Source organism: Lissotriton vulgaris, chromosome 1_1, assembly GCF_964263255.1.
Source record: "Lissotriton vulgaris chromosome 1_1, aLisVul1.2, whole genome shotgun sequence".
In the NCBI taxonomy this organism is placed as follows: domain Eukaryota; kingdom Metazoa; phylum Chordata; class Amphibia; order Caudata; family Salamandridae; genus Lissotriton; species Lissotriton vulgaris.
The window spans coordinates 1,584,737,943-1,584,755,307 of record NC_141685.1 but is presented as its reverse complement, the minus strand read 5'-3'; the positions used below and the strand labels follow the sequence as shown (position 1 = coordinate 1,584,755,307).

General features: G+C 46.2%; 1 protein-coding gene across 2 annotated transcripts in view; it reads left to right on the top strand.

The window, feature by feature from the left end:
* Positions 1–13,409, top strand: part of CAPS2 (calcyphosine 2) — a 780,299-nt gene extending 766,890 nt beyond the window's left edge. Inside the window, exon 19 of one of the 2 annotated variants that reach the window (XM_086918127.1) lies at positions 12,296–13,409. In XM_086918127.1, the coding sequence (XP_086774253.1) occupies positions 12,296–12,471 (176 nt within the window). In that variant the 3' untranslated portion in view covers positions 12,472–13,409. The remainder of the gene's footprint in view (positions 1–12,295) is intronic. The other variant, XM_086918122.1, reaches the window with a different exon arrangement.
* Positions 13,410–17,365: the final 3,956 nt, after the last annotated feature.

The window sequence follows — 17,365 nt, the reverse complement described above, 5'->3', positions numbered from 1 at the left end:
ATAGTTGTTTAATAATGGCGATTTTATGTTCAGGGTAGGTGTGGGCGGAAAATCCGTTTCGCTCGCGGATTTTGCGGATTTTCGGGAAATTCGCAATCCGCGAGATTCGCGAATCTCCCGCAAAATCCGCAAATCCGCGAGCAGCGGATTTTGCTCGCACTGCTCGCACTGTTCGCGTGAGTTCGCGGCTTCCCAGTACAACTTCGCGCCCCGCGAATAAGTGCAAAATTGCAGAAATACGATCTAATCAAAACTGAAACTACTTACCAGGTTCAAAAGTTCAGGCTCATCATTAGTAGCCATTTCCTGTAGTGCTTGCTGAGGGGCCCCTCCAGAGTTCAGTTGCCAGTTGCAACTATTATGTGACCCTGCTCTGAACCTCAGAATAGTTACACATATGCCACAAAGGTCCTGAATTACAGCTAAGGGAGACAAGCAGGAGCCAGGCTGGCAGTTCAAATCCATTAATCAGCCCCTAATTCATTATTGTCAGTTGGGGCAGGGCAGGTGTTGTAACTAATTTTGCAACAATGAAAGCACTTAGCAAGTGCAAAAGTTCACTAATCAGGAAGCACTAAGGAAGCAGGTGCCAGCTAAAAAAATATTCTGTGACACATTAATCAGCCCCAAATTAATTCAGGTCACTTGAGGCAGGGAAGGTGTGCTTGCGTTGCCACAATAATGTACACTGACTGGACAACCAGAGGGTGCTGTGATGAAACAGAGGGTGGCATGGGTGGGCCAGAGGGTGGCATGAGTAGTCAGAGAGTGGCAGTGGTGACAGAGAGTGGCAGTGATGAAGAAGAGTGTCCCAAACAGGCTGGACACGTAGAAACAACAAGTTCGCGAAACTTGCGACCCGACAGGTAAGTTCGCAATTTGCGACATTGTACAAAACCCTCGCGAACTGGCAGAAACCCGCGCAAACACACAAAAAAAAAATCCGCAAATTCGCGAGAATTCGCGGATTTTGCGGATTGCGAGTTCGCAAATCCGCAAAATTCGCGAACGCGAGATTCGCAAAATTCGCCCATGCTTAGTTCAGGGTTCATCGTAAGACACTCCAATAATGCTTCTTCTGGACAGGCACATGACATATATGCATCCTGTTGAACACTGATCAAACTGCACCTTTGCTCATGAAGGAAAAACAGAGTAAACCGCCTCCTGTATTTGTGGCATACAGATTCATTCATGAACGTTGTGCTATAAGACATAAGTACATGCAAAAATGTATTTCATAAGATTGTACCTGATTTCATGTCATATCATAAACTCATGCCCATAGTACAATTATCAACCATAGCAAGGCACAATACTAAACGGAGTGAGATTTGTCCCTCATAATTAGCTTTTCACTACAAGCCCTTACTTACCGATTTCCCTGGGAAGAGGGTCCCACGAGGCGAGGCACGGGACAACACTGCGGGCAGGAACAACGTGACTGAACCTCTCTGAGCTGCGTGGGCAGAGTAATGTGAAGACTACGCATCTAAACGCATGTTCAATTGTTCATACAGATGCACGTATAGCAGTGCGCTCTTCGGCCAAAACATTTTTTTGGGTGGCATTTCAAATCCTGCCCTGCAAGTTTCTGAGGCTCCAATTTCTTCATTGTGCGCGGCGGCGCGTCGCCCCTGACTTCTAATCACGGCGCACCGGGGTGCCGCGGCGCACAGTTTGGGAAGCAGTGGCCTAGGGCATGTAAAGTAAATGCTACTAGTGGGCCTGCAGCATTCCTTTTTCACCCACTTAAGTAGCTCTCTAATCATAGCTCAGGTCTACCACTACAAAGCCTGCCTGTGCAGTTACACTGCCATTCGACCTGGTAAGATGGACCTCTTGCCAGGCCTAAACAGTCCCTTTTTATACTTATAAATCACCCCTCAGGAAGGCCCTGGATAACCAAGAGGGCAGGGTGCAATGTATTTAAATGGCAGAACAAGTAATTTCATGTTGTACATGCACTGGTAGTGAAAAACTCCCCAAATTTTTTTTCACTACTGCAAGGCCTATCTCTCCCATAGGATAACATTGGGATAGTCATATTATGTCCTTTAAGTGTAATTCCCAATTGTGAAGTGTTAGAAACGGGACCCTGGCCGGCCAAGACTCGCGTCGAGGTCAGTCAGGGATCGCCATTTCTAAAGTCAGGGCAAGGGAGTCACACACCAAGGCAACCCCTACTCGCCCTCTAGGTAACGTGGCGCGAGCAGTCAAGGCTAAACTTGGAGGCGATGTAAGTTAAGTATCTGCGCACGCACCCCAGCAACAACACCCAAGGCCCACCACAAAGAAACACTCCACACAAGGTTATGTAAAAATAGCCTTTGTATTATAATAAATATACATCAGATAAAACACACATCTGGTTACACTGTGCCAACAGGCACGGGCGGAATTTACAAGGGATATTTGTACAGGACAGGGCCACCTGGACCACTGTCAAGGGTATCAGCACTTTTAAAAATAATACTTTCAGAAATAAAATCAGTGTAGCACACAATATAAAAGTAGAGCATACAACCAGTAACCACTGGTAACAGGACCTCTCTAGCACCACCTGTACTAGGGAGAAAACAACCACCTACATGTCACACTACCTGTAGGGGTGTAAAAGCAAAACACATGATGCAATGCATGACATTCATTCAGAGGTGTAAAGGCACATGACGCATAAACAATACATTCAGAGGTGCAGAGAAAATACCATTGCGCCAAACTCACCAGTCACCACCTGTGACTGTCCCGGTGTCCCAATGTCAGGGCCTAAATGTGGCAGTTGCCCACAAAGTGCTGGGCAACTGGAGCAGGGAAAGTTAGGGCAACGTTGGAGCCTCTCTGGGCTCAAAGAGCCTCTCTCAGGCTCTCAAACACAAGTAAGGGGGGGCTGCTGAGCCTCTCAGGGCTCCAGCAACAAAAAGGTGCAGCCTCGCTGGGCTGTGGGGTCCCCCTCTCTGGGGACCCAAAGCAATGATGCTTGCCAAGAGCCTCACTGGATTCTAACTCGACTGGTGCCCCCGGGGCACCTCGCGGCTCCAAAAACGCGGAGATGCTCTCTTGAAGCCCTTGTGGCTTCACTTCGCACTGTAGCGCTATCTCGCGCTACCAGGAAGGGGGGGGGGGGGGACACAGACAATGTGTCCCGGCGCCCCTCCCTCCAGCACTGCCGCACTCACCGGCTTCGCGCTGGGCTCCAGCGAAGGCGGGTCTCTCCCGCTGGTCCCGGGGCTCTCCTCTCCACTCGGGGAGCCTCGGGGATCCGGCCGGCAGCTTCTCTATTCCCGGCTCGGCGACGGAGGCGAGACTTCCGGTCGGCCTCTCCCGGGCCGCGCGGTGATTGGACGGACTCCCAATCACTTTCGGGTCGCCGCGGGCAGCGCGGCGGCTCGCTTTTAGGCAGGCAGGCGGCTTCCCAGATGATCCGAGGAGTGGGCTCCCTCGTAGATCAATAAAACGGGCCAAAACAACGCGGCAATGAGCGGGGTGGCACCCGCGCCGCCAACTCGCCACATGGGGCGATCAGATGCCGGGTGGGCACCGGCTGTGCACACCAAGCGCTAGCAGCGCTACCAACGAAGGGCAGGCGCTCCAAAGCGCCTCCAGGACACAGTACAGCGCTCACAGCGCTAGGGGCAAAATCCAGCGCTCTCCAAGCGCTAGGCAGGCGATTTCAGCGCTGAAGGGCAGAGAGCAGCGCTCTCAGGCTGCAGGCAAGAAGTCCTCAGTGCTCCCCAGCACTGGAGGACAGGACAGGGCTCCAGCAGGGCTGGAGGCAGGCAGGGGGGCAAGGCTGGGCCAGAGCCAGCACACTGGGTCTCCAGGCAGGGAGACTCCCCAAGTGGCGGTCCTTCTGGCTCCAGCAGCGGCACAAGCCCCCTCTGGCAGGATTCAAAAGTAGAACATCTTCCAAGGGGACACAGCCCCTTTTTATACAGTAAATCCTTTGTTACAATGTGCAGGGTGGGGGGAAAACCAGTCGCAGCTGGTTCTGGAGCACTCTTGATGGCCCAACCACCCATTCCTTTCACTGGGGAGGCTAGGGTCATTAGACACACCACAGGGGGGCGGAGCCAGCATTGTGTGGGGAAAACCCAGCCAATCCAGGACACAGGTACACTCCTCCCACACATTACTCACGCTAATCTCCCACTCACCACCGGGCAGACCCATCCAGACTTCCTGGAGCCTGGCATGCCAGCCAGCTTCAGCCAATCACGCTCCAGCACCCTCACTGCACACATATCTCAATGTCCAGAAGTAGCACTTCCCAACTAGACACATACATGCCGCAGACACCATCTTGCAGCATTCACTCTCACGAGTTTAAGCATACCAAACTCGAGCCTGCACTCCCCACGCATCAGGAACTACGAGGGACACACACATTCCCCATGCATTCCTATGGGAGGGCAGGCCAGCCATACTACACGCACGCACTTTCACTCTGGGACCCAGGGAAAAGTGAGCAGAGACCGAAAAATCACTAACACAGGGTCACAAATAAGGCAAAAAGTCTAGGGGTGAACCTGCCCTGCGGGCCAAGTCCAACATGAAGCATTAGACTTTTCAAGTTTAGTGCCTCAGGACTCACAATTTAATATCACAACTTATGGTGAATTCCGATTTTAAATTGAAGTTCTAAAAAGGCCACTTTTAGAAAGTTGGCATTTTCTTACTTTAGCTATTTTGTGCCTGCTACATGTCTCTGTTCAGTCTGGGTTGGGTGACCGCTGGGCTTTGTGTATTCCCTGTAGATAACCGCACAATAAGGTAACTTAGGTGTGACTCGATGGGCCATTCTGGGAGATGGAAGGAGCTGGACACTGCCTCATACTTAGTCCTGAATAGCAGGCGTCCTGTCCACACACAAAGTCTGCATACCCCCCCGTAGTGAGTCTTGAGCCGAGACAGCAAGTGCGACAAATGTGCACTTCAAAGCTTTCTTTGAAGTCTTCCCCACTTCAAAGGCACAACTTGGTATAAGTACTCAACCGTGACTTCAGTACACTTCTGGACCTGTGAAGACTGCCAGGAAAAAGGAATGCTGTGCTGATGAAGGACTGCTACTATTGCTGGACTCCTGCCTTGCTATGTTGCTTGATGTTCCCCTGCCTGGGTGAGAAGGACTGAACCTGCAGCACTTGATCCCAGAGTGACTTTAAGGTGTGACTGGCCTGCCTCCGTATTTGAAGACTCCGGGACATAAAAGGCTTCCATCCATCCTGCTCCCACACCTGAACTCTGCACTCTGTGAGTCTGCCCTTCCAAGTGGTGCCACCCTAGTTCTGGACCCTAGGAAGCGGGCCTAAGGTGTTTACTCCTGTGAAAATGATGCATCCTCTGCTTCAAGAGCAGAATCAACACATCGTCACTGTTGCGGGAACAGGACCAGTGCATCGCAGTCGGAACCTCTGCATCAGAACTATTGCATCACTGCCACTGTATGAAGATCGACACATAACCTTCAAACTGCTGCACCTCGGAACTGGCGCATCACCTTTGGTACTGATGCGTCGATGCGTGGAGAAAATTGACGCATCACCCCAACTGCATGGGGAACACTACACATCACTCGGCTGCAACCCGAATCTTCATCGATGCAACCAGGGTCAAGGTATTTTTGTTAAGCGGGCCCGTGTATCCAGCCCGTGCTCTATCGCGGTCATCCTAAACTTTTTACTTTGCCCCGGTCCAGCACGACCAGCTACCCAAAAATGCTCGTATTGCATCCAAGCACTATTTTACTTGTTATACTTCAAAAATTTGTATCTCAAGTTCTGTGTATTGGATTTTTGTTTTTCCGGTCCTGTTCCATTTGTTAAAAGGAAGGTGTATTGTCTAACCTGCTGTGGAGTCTTTTTGTGGTGTTTTCACTGTGTTACTGTTTGAAGTGTTGCACAAATACTTTACACATTGCCTTTTAAATTAAGCCACACTGCTGTATGGCAAACTACTAGTGTGAGCTCAGGATAATTTATGGTGTGTTTGTGAGTTACCCTGACTAGGATTGTGGTTCCTGCTTGGACAGGATGCATATCTTTGCCAACCATTGTTATATGGTCACATAAGGTCCCGGCGAGAACACCACTATTTTACAGGCTCACATTTAAAGTTGACATATTTTCTTGAACTTTGACATTTGACTCACACTTGCTTGTATGGGCTAATTAATGTTCCATGAAATAACTTTGCTTAAATGTATGCATCTTCGTAGGCATATTATCCAAACCTTGAACATTTTGAACAAAAGCTAAAGTTCACAGCGCACAATGTTGTTTGTTATTGTTCACTCAATGACGCCTCTGTCAGGATAGAATCAATCATGACGGCCTGACTGGGACTTCATAATGGTAACATGGATGAAGTTTATTATATAAACAATATCACTCCTTTATTTAGTTAGAGGAGTATTTCGCTGACACTATCGAGGTTGCCCCATGACGGAATTCCAGCCCAGCTTTTTACCTCCTGAGAAGGATGGTTCCCAGCTCTACACCAAGATGGGCTCCCAGATGAAACATGCCAACAGGTAACTGGGGAGTTAGATCACCCCAAGGGATTCTGGCATATTCACCCACTTTAGGCACCCCAGGGAGTGCTAGGTAGGAGCATTATATGGACTTGCATTCAAACATGTAATCCATGTAACAGCACAGTGGTTGAACTGTTCAGATTACTATGTTTTGTATACTTCTATTAATTATTGCTTAAATGTTTGACATGCCAGTTCAAATATTTCTTGTGTCTCTCTTTGGCATGCATAAGTAACCAAACGAAAGGGCTTTAGATCTTTCTGACAATTTCCTTGGGAAGTCAGGGTCGTCAGGTTCTGAGGTTGCACATACCACCTGTTGGCTTGCTAGGTTAGGGGTACAGGTGGTGCACTGTGAGCTAGTCAACATGTTCTGATGGCGTGCATGGACTCAGTCCCAGGCAGTTTTGACATTTATCTTGTTCAACAAATGCAAGGTTTTACTGAGAAAGTATAACCCGTACTACACCAGAAACCACATTCGTCCTAGTAGGGGTGCTGTGGACTCTGGCTTCCTTCCTGCCGAAAGTTGTGACATGACTGCACGTCGATAAAGCCATCACCCTACCAGAGTTCTGTGCTCCACCTCACCCTTCTAAAGAGGAGGAGAGACTCCATCACTTGGACCCCAAGTGAGCCCTCTGCTTCTACATTGATTGTACCAAAGAACACCTAGTGACGATCAACTCTTTGTGAGGTACTCTGGACTAAAAAAAGGCAAGGCAGTGCAGAAGAGAACCATCTCTTATTGGATACTGCTCTGCATAAAGACCTGCTGTGCACTGATATAAAACTGCCTCCAGGATTACTCAGGGCTCATTTTGCTACGGCCAAAGCTTCTACCCCTGCATTAGCTTCCGGAGACCTTTTCCTGGACTAATGCTACACAGCTACATGGGCGTTTCTGCATTTGTGCACAAATCACTATTTTCTGGACAGTCTAAATCGCTGAGAGAGGCATTCTGCCTGCTTGGTTTTGCAATACTTTCTGGTTTTAGTAAATTTACACTCAGCTCCAAATAGGTACTGCTTTCATATCTATTCAGAAGGTGAGAAGTCTGTGGCTAAAAGTCTCTATCAGAAAAGCAAATTTCCTACCTTCGGTTAAGCTCTTTCTGGTAGTGACTCTATTTAGCTGCGGATTCCTCACCGACCCTCCCTGCTCTTTGATTAGACTCTATCCATTAATAAGATCCCAAGGCTAAGAATGTGCACATTGTGTATCAATTTGCTTTATGTTTGTCTGGGGATGTTGGCAGTCTAGAAAGCAACTGACAACAGCTCGCGAGAGTTGCACCTATATAGACCCTGCACATCTTTTCCAAAGCAAACTGTGTCAGTGTGGAGCTGCAAGGCGCCACCTTCCAGTATGTAAAGGTACTGCTAGAAAAGGTGATAGATCCAGTCTGACAACTGGGGAATTTTGAAAAGGTGAGGAATGTGCGGCTAGATAGAGTCCCTACCAAAAGAGCGATACCGAAAGTAAGTAACTTGTTTAACAATCATTTTTAAAAAAATGATTAAATGACAAGGAATTTCTGTTTTATACAGGTGTCTGCTTCCTGAGTAATGAAGTATATTCTGGAAATTTGGTGTTTTCTTCAGTTGCATTTGTTGGATTTGTTCTGCTGGAGTTGAGGATTATTTGTCAGTAGCTTTGATCGCTCGGGTTAAGTCCCAGTTACATGCCTGCATACATCTAAAGCGTTTGGATTCCTGTAATTAATATTACTCTTGCATTTTTTCTAAGCGTTCAATAGTCCCTTTCTGAAACATGTCACCTATCTTTGGGGTAAAGTGAGTGGATCACTCGGAGCGATAGGTACGCTTAAGTATAGTCGATAAAGCACTATTGATGTTCTGTTTATCCTTTTCGTAGTCTAGTAGTACCATTCTACGTTTGGCATCACCAATCCTCCTTGGCCTTTCCTGGGGAGCCTTAGCTTTCTCTCCCCAGTAAAGTTAGCGCAAATGTGCCCTTACTGGACCAGAACTGCCAGGGACTCATCAAACATACTTGTTGAAATAAGAAAATACTTTTTGATAGGATGGTCATTTTGACTGTAGCTATTCGACCCAGACATGTTAGGGCCAAGTTGAGCCAAGTGATGCAATCTTTTTACATCCCATATTAATATTTCTCAAAACTGGCGAAAGATGGCCCTATATGTATTTTGTAAGGTTGCCGCAATATATACAGCCAAATATCTTAGAGTTTTGGCGCCCCTTTTAAAAGAGGAGGCCAGCTCTAGCCTTGTTACTGTTTCCTGAACGATACTGATGGATGAACTGAAAAAGGGCGCCATAGAAACCTGGAATGCCACAACAGAGACCCTGGCGGTGATTCTTCGCGGGAGCTTGAATAGCACATCGCACAGGCGCCCTTTACCTACATATGGTTATAATATTGAAATCAAAACAAGCGCCAAAAAACTAAACAAGCAACGCAAACTCTTCCGCAAAACCGGACCGGTCTAAACAAGAACCAATTACAAGAAGTCAAAAAAAGCCATGCAAAGAAGGTTTGGGCAGAAAAACGTGCCCATTGCGAAGCACAATGGTTAATAATTTTTGACTTGCTGAGCCCGGGAAAATCACAAGAGTTTTGGAAGTATATATGCAACCTGGGTCGAGGCCCAAACCATAGAGAAAATTCCCTTGAAGCCTCCACTTGGGTCGCCCATGTAAAAGCACTTTAAACTAATGATGGCCCGGCTCACATGCGAAATGAAACATCTATTGCTGGAGACAACCTAGATCCATTCATCGAGAAGATGGCGCCACCGGGAAAATTGCTTGTTGCCAACATCATAAACGTCAGACAAAACGCCGCTCCATGTCCTAATGGTCTCCCTGGACATCTATTCAAGGCAAACATCGACTTTTGGTCTAAAAATCTGACCCACCTGTACTCTGAATGCTGGCTCCAGGGGACGTACCAGATTCATGGAGAGGCTCGCTTTTACAGCCTATCCATAAAAAAGGTCCAAAAACTGAACCTTCCATCTACCGCATGATTGCCTTGTTGGATATTGAGGGAAAAGCTTACGCTAGTGCCATCTTGAGGGACCTCGCAGACTGGCCGAGTGCTGAAGGCATCCTTCCACTCTGCCAAACCGGATTTTGACTTGGGTCTGCCACAGTTGACAACATCATCGCTCTCTCTTTCTTCGCGCACGGACACGCAAAAGTCTTCCCCTCTTCGCCTGCTTTATTGACTATTCGGCGGCGTTTGATGGGGTAGAGCGCGCAATTCTGTGGCACAAGTTGGCCCAATGGAACATCAATCCGGTTCTGTTAAGAGCGATACAGTCCCTTTACCAAAAAACATGGGTGCGAATTAAACTTTCTAGGGATCACGCATCTGCCAAGATCAATACAGACAGAGGTTTAAAACAAGGGTGTGTGCTAGCCCCATTATTATTCAACCTATACACAGCGAATATGGAGAAGGCCTTGACTGGGGCTGCCTTGGCTACTCCAAAGATTGGTGGGTTCAAAATTCACTTTATGCAATATGCTGATGACTTGGTCCTTTTGGACCACACGAGAATGGGGCTACAAAAGGCGTTGACGGCACTCGCCGCATACAACGATAAAAACAGGCTAGTAGCAAACCCAACCAAGTCTAAAGTAATTATTTTTGGACATTACCCAAGGAAAAAATCTCTAAAATGGAGGCTAGGCAATCTCCTGCTGGAAAGCACGCAGCGGTACACCTATTTGGGCATTTGTTTTCAGGAATCAGGGAGCGCAAGCGCCCATCTTAAGTCAATCCAGGCTAAAGGCAAATCCATCACCTATGCCATTTGCAAGCTGCAAGCCTCTTTATACAGCCCGTCCACCATGGCCATCAACAGAGTACTTAAAGCCAAGCTTATGCCCGCACTCAACTATGCTCTACAGGCATTTCCAGGCAAACTGAGTAATGAATTAGAAAAGATTCACTGTAGTGCATATAAGAAACTTTTCCATCTTCCAAGGTGCACTAGAAACACCCTCATTCGCCTGGAGTTCTCACTCAACCGGCAAAACCTGGAAGAGCTGGCCGCCTTAAGTAAATATTACTTTTTAACAACGGCGGCACAGGAGAACACATTAAAGGCAGTCTTGAACGGTATCTTCAGAGAGCCAGGGAACCCTGGTCAGCCATCTTCGAAGTAGCTAAGGTCCAATTCAATCTTGCCATGGATTCATGGAACCCTGAATACGTCAAATACTCCGCCATTAAAAATGTGATTAATAAACAAGTGCGTGCGAGGTCACGGGAACTGGATCTGAAGTCGCTGGGAAGAAAAGATTTGCATGAGACCCTGTGTTTTCCGCATACCCTGCATACCTCTAAACATCATCTCACGCAGGCCGCGGGCCGTGCTGCCCTCCACAAGATCTTGGCTTATAGACTACATCCATTGTCCCTCAAAGAACTATATCCTTGCGGTCAGGACAGCTCAGGAGTCTGGGAATGCAGGCTTTGCCTGTATAAACGCAAGTCTTTGGCCCACCTCCTCTTCTGCTGCCCGGCCTTGCGTTTGGCCCGCAGTCTTTATCTTAGGCCATTACTAAGACAATAGGGGTTATGTACTGCAAAGGAGGGGATTACCCATCTTTATACCCTGTCCACGGTGAAGCATATGGCGGCCTTTGGAAAGTTCATTTTTCAAGCACGGGCAATGCTGATGACTTCTACTGGTCTGATTACAGAGGCTCCTGCCGGCCCATGATCCCTTTCCGATGTATCACCAGGGCCCATGGAGCAATTAGATAAACTGAACTTTTGTAATTTTCTTGATTTTAACTTTTGTAATGTTGTTATTTTTGTATTTTGGTTTTATGTAATGGTTTTCAGTAACCAAACAATAAATATCATTCATTCATTCATACTGATGGATAGTGTCTCTGACTTGTTAATAATACGCGTAAAGCCTATGATTGGCTAAAATTCTGTAATCTTGATAAGAGGGCTTGCAGATATTCTCTTGGGTTTGTCAGGTACACTAAGATGTCATCCTCAGATAGTGATATTTAAAATGTATCGACCCAGAAACTAATTCCTCTCACTCATTTTGCCTAATCTTTAACTTCAGGTGTCCGACTTCAGATTTTGATAATCTCCCATGTTAAATTCTGTACACTGTATTGGGCCAAAATCTGGTATTGATGCTCCCTCCGCCTCTAAAGATGTGGAATGCTTTATGGTAAGCTGAATACAGGGGCAAGTGGTGGCACCTACACATGGCACCCTGCTATCACTTCTGGAAGCAGGCAAGGTCACCGTGGGGTTCAATGGTACCAACTTTTGGCACACATGAGCAGTTGCTGGAAGAGTTTCCGGACCCAATCTGAAAGCTGGGAGAGTTCCAAAAGTTAGGAATTGGCAGTTAAATTATCCACCAGCAAAAGCATTAAGAATGTTTATTGAAGGTTTCCTGCCTCATGTCGGGGAATAATTCAAGCATGTGACTCTATGAAAGATACCAATGCTAGAGAACTGTAGTTACTAATAAGAGAAAAAAAAGTTTACTGAGTCACCATCCATTGTTTCCCAAGATGTGCCACAATGTGGTCTCTTATTCAGCTGCTGCCTTTAATATGCTATGTAGCAAAGCCATGTACCTATCAGGCGTTTCTGTTTCATTGTAATGTCTCTGAACCATCTCATGTTATTTTTTTGTTATCTGCTTTTAATTGCATTTATACGCCAATTAACCGGCCGCAGAATTTCTTAGATGAATGATTTTTTATGAAATATTGTTGTAGGTGCAGCGACGGAAGAAGAGATCAGAAATGCCCTTCTGGAAACCCTGAAGGAAGCATGCAATGATCCCCATGAAGTGTCCTACTGCCAGTTTGAAGATTACTACGAGGGTTTGAGTATTGGCATCTTAAAGGACGAAGATTTTGTTAATATTTTAAGGAATTCCTGGGGAATATAGAACGAAGTGGCTGCATAAGAACACGTCATTAAAATCTCTTGTGTTTGCCGAATCTAATGGACCTTCATCATAAAGCTTATTCCCCTTTTAAAAGTTGCCCTGTTTATTTTAAGGATCCATTTAATTGTGTGTACGCATTTATTACTATAATATTTTAGAGTAAATTTAAATACCAGTTTGTACACGGAGACCTCAGTCACAATTTCCGCCCCTGCTGCGCTAATTGTAGGCCAGCCACAGAACTGCATTTGTGTGTTGTGAAAGTGGTACTTATACTTGCTGCCTAGTTGCCCGTGTCAGTTATCCTTTCTCTGTTGACTGGCACCGAGCCCAGCAGGCCTATGGTTTGATAGTTCACATTACAATAAAGTGAGTAATGTGTTTGGAAACCGCTTTGACGCTCTACCCAGCCTTATGTATTGAAGTGTTGAATGGTGATGTATGATTAGTCTTCGTTTCTCTGCGTGCATTGCTATCTCGCAACAGGATGCCAAGAGTGAATGAAGATGAGATTCAAGGACTAATGCAGCATCGACGCCTCACTCTGTACATGCCGGAGGTTAACAGAGCCTAATTACTTCCTGTATTTATGATTGTTTTTCCCTGTTTTCCGGCAAAGCGTCAGACCAAGTTCAAAGCAATACAAGGCCGATTTAAGTACTCCTGCTTTTCCCTCCTGCCTTTCCATCTTCTTCAGCAAAGGACTCAAAAGAGTAAAGGGCTACGGGTGCTAAGCTGGTCCATTCCCCCTCCTGGACCCTCGGCCTCCTTGATATCATAAGAGGACCAAAGGACTCTGACTCTAATATCTAAAATGTAGCTGTTTACATCATTTGTTTTGCATGGGAATTTAAACAAAATAGGTGTCGTTGGTGCAAAAAGAGGGATATGTTGGGTAGGCATTAATAAAGGAACGTTTGGAATACAAATGTTGAAAATAAGGTTAAATATCTGCCGGTTTGTCTTACATATGAGACTTCATGTCAAGGTCGGTGTTGAAAGGCGTCGATTTTAAATAATGTATGAGAAGATGGGCAGGATAAAAAATGTATATAAACTAAAATTGTAATTGGTGATAACGATCTAAGAAATTGATGTAAAGCATAACCATTATGCTGGATAGAATAAAATAGAAAAATACAAGTGAGAGAAAACCAGGTATTAGACAAAAGATCAGTGTGATAATGGCTAAAGTGATACCTTAACTTCAAATCTCATGGTTTACAGTGATACCGGCGCCTTCATTACTTAAACTGTTGTGGCATGCTGGTGGTCAGTAAAGATTATTCTCCTCAGTCGAGTGGTAGCTGGAAAAGCGCTCAACTGGCAGTAAAACTCCACCCGTGTCTGTCTAGGTTCCCTTGCGAACCTGATGCGAGAGTCACCAACACTCCCATTTTCTTAGGCTATAACTGTTGTAAGGTCGTTCAGTTACCACTGGTGTCCAGGGCCACAGTGCCGTTGGGTCCCAACCTAGACTCTGTAACACATGATTCTTTCAGGCTAGTCAACCAGAGTAGTGTGAGATTTTCTAAAGGAGGTTGTGTAGCTTCTCTTTATAAATTAATTGCCTCCATCTCAGTGCTTTACTTTCTAAAAACTTGTAATACACATAAAAATACCCTGAGCCTTTTTTAGGTCTTGCCTTCACAGCGCGCATGCGTTGCAAGGCAATAAGACCTTTTCCCGTCGCTTTGGCTTTTCAGCCAAGCACGTGCAGGCATTCCATTGCCATCAATGGCAACGCTGCACGTCAGGAGATTCACTAGCGGGAGTGCGAGCCACCATCTGGCTGCAATTATCGCACCCGCGAGTGAATCGCGAGGCGCGCTTGTTTGTGCTTGTTTACAAAAGCCTCTCTTATTTTCTGCTGGTAGAATTACGACTTATCCACCACCTCCCTCCACCTCCAAACACAAGATTCCGTTTCTTTACTGATTGGAGTCCGTGTACAAACACACAAAATCCTGTTTACTCATCGATAAGAGTACAAGCTGTTAACTCTGCAGCAGCTCTTCAGTCTGCGTGATGGCGACGGTGTGAAAAGGGGGCGGAGGGTGCAAGCAATAGTTCTAGTTACAACACGGACTCCATTTCCCATGTGCCCGAAAGCTATGTCCCTCAGCTTCCCTTCTTCCTGATTTGCTCACGTGATCTGCTGTCAGCTGCAGCATGGCGGAAATACAAGAGCAGGTAAAGCTAGGGATATACCGGTATGAGGATAAGAGTTGCTGTGATCCTTAGTTGCTCTGCTACTGTGTCCTGTATGAGCTATCTCTTGCAATATTTTTATTTTTATTTCCCTTCAATTTGTATGGTTAAGCGGCATTATATATGTTGGCATTATATCTACCAATATATCACCGGGAGAGCTAGAAGATAGTGTTGATTGTACAAGTCATTTCAGTGTTTGCAATGAAAATCTTAATACTCGCACATTTGTTATTCGGACGGCCGTGGTACCGTCTTGTTTTGTTTTATATTTAGCAGTGGCGTCCCTTCATGCTAGCACATTCAAAGGGCGGCTCAGCAAAGCCGCACATAAGGTGCATTCGGCAGCAAGAGAAAAGGGACAGTCTTCACAAAAGACAACAAACACATTAAAAATTACAACAGACTATTGGGACAAAGCAAAATGCTTCACCATCAAATCCAGAACGCGCTCCTTTTCTGCAGCCATCTCTCCCCTGATGCTTGTTTTGTTTTGTGCTTGTACGTGTTGCTTTCCGCTTGTGTTTCCCGTGTTTTTAAATGTTGTGGTCATCCAACGGGACTTCAATTACTGCTGCTAATTAGCTACCTTCTATCAGCACATCCACCCCGGCTGCCCTTCAGTGTGTCCAGCAAAGCTGCTAATTAGTGAAACGAGAGAGGAGCCTCTGCAAATGAGGGGACGGCTTCAAGTTCATCTCAAGTTCCAGGAATTCCAATCGCTGCAGCGATCAAAACCTCGCAACTATGGAAATAACAAATCCCATCCAACTTAGAACGGTGTCCGGTAAACTAATCACATACAAGTGAAGGGTGGAATGATCTTGGAGCGCTTTTGTTATGTGCATTGGTTTTGTAAAATAGTGAAAGAGAAAGAACATACCGTTTAGCAGGAGACTGACAGCCAAACAGTATGGACTACGCTTGCATCTTGAGGTACAGGTATGACACGCCCTGTGTTGTGTGCAGCGGGAGATGCTACCAGCACACTGTACACTGCTGTCGCACCGCCAATGTTCAGAATATGCAACTCGTGCCATGGCTGCCAGACTGTTATTGGCAAGTTACTATCAGCACTTGCACTACATGTCAGAAGATTCAACGTGTATTTCCGGTATAGGGGAAGAGGGCATGTGCAGAGGTGTACTGGTGCGCTGTATAATCTCTGGACATTTCAGGTCACAGTGATCACAATGCAGACAGTGCCTGCCTGCAGTGACCCCCTGCTGACTCACGGCCAACGGGACACTGCCCCAGCCCTACAGTACAGCAGAGGCACTGGTATATTAGGAAATAAAGTACAACTGCTGAGTAGATCAGGAGCTAAGCTGCGGAGTCCGTGTTGTAACTCGAAAGAGTTCAGTCAATGAACTAATGACTGCAGTTTTATAATTAAGCATCTGTAGGCCGGCCCAGATGAACCAACCCAGCTTGACTCAGAGTGGCTGCAGAAGACCTGGGTAAATAGCACACAGGAGAGACTTTAAATACATTATTGAACTGATAACGAATATGTGCTGGATGCAAAGTTCCAGGTGAATTCCGATGTTAAAATCTTGAACATCTCCCTCCTGTGTGATAACACGCTGTAAGTTTCTGTGCGCCTCTGACTTTCATACCGTTTTATTTCCGTCGGATCATTTCAGTGCGGGCACCAACTACATTCCATGGGGTCCTTGCTACTTTTTTTATATTTTTATATTGCACTTGGTAATTATTCACAAAGATGTGCATGAATCAGTTGCATTGACTCACATCTGAGAAAAAGTATCCCAAGCCCGGTGAACACCGTCGCTGTTCTTCGCTGCCTCTTTCCTCGATGTTTGTTTCCTCTTCCACACTATCAATAAACTCTTCCCAACACTGGCTTTGATCTTGTGATCTGCAGCCACTGCTTTATTTTCGAGAAACGAGTTGTCCCTTCCCTCCGCGGCAGTTCAGTTCTAGTACTGCTTCTATTGTAACCACCGGCTAGAACAAACACCACTTTTCTGAAGTAGACCTTCAACGTGTCTGTACTTGTAGGTGTTCAGCTGGGGACTGACTCACAATTTAAAGAGCGCCAAAAGACCTAGCCAGCTCCTAAGAACTCACTCCTTAGCCAAGCAGACCGGTCTTTCTTTTCTTCTTAAAGAGAGATAGCGGCAGAGATGAGTAGGAGACTTTCCCACCATCAATCAGGCACTGGGCCTGGGCGGCAAATTCCGTTCCGCTCGCGGAATTTGGGTAATTTCACGTTCCGCGGAGAGTGCAAAATTGCCCAAAATTCTGCGTTACGCAACTTCGCGAAATTATTTGCTTGTTAGCGTTCTCAAATGTGTGTTAGCAAGATATTTCCCCCAGAGCACGCAAACAGCGATTGTAAACAGTAAAAAAGCACAGCGAACAAGCAATTCTGCATGTTCGCAGAATTTCTGCGTGTTCGCAGAGATTTTTTACAGTTTCGCGGAGATTTGCGTAACGCGATTACGCAAATTCCGCCCACCCCTATCGGACACTCGCCTTACTCCAGGAAGTGACGTTGTATTCCGGGATGTAAACCTGAAGACACATAACCAGGGCCACTGGAATAATGAGAGAAGAGAGCACCAAATTATGCGGAACCTGGGTTGACTAAATTATGCAGCATAATGTAGCAAATGTTATGATAGTTTAACGTCATTATTTTGTAATTTTTATATGA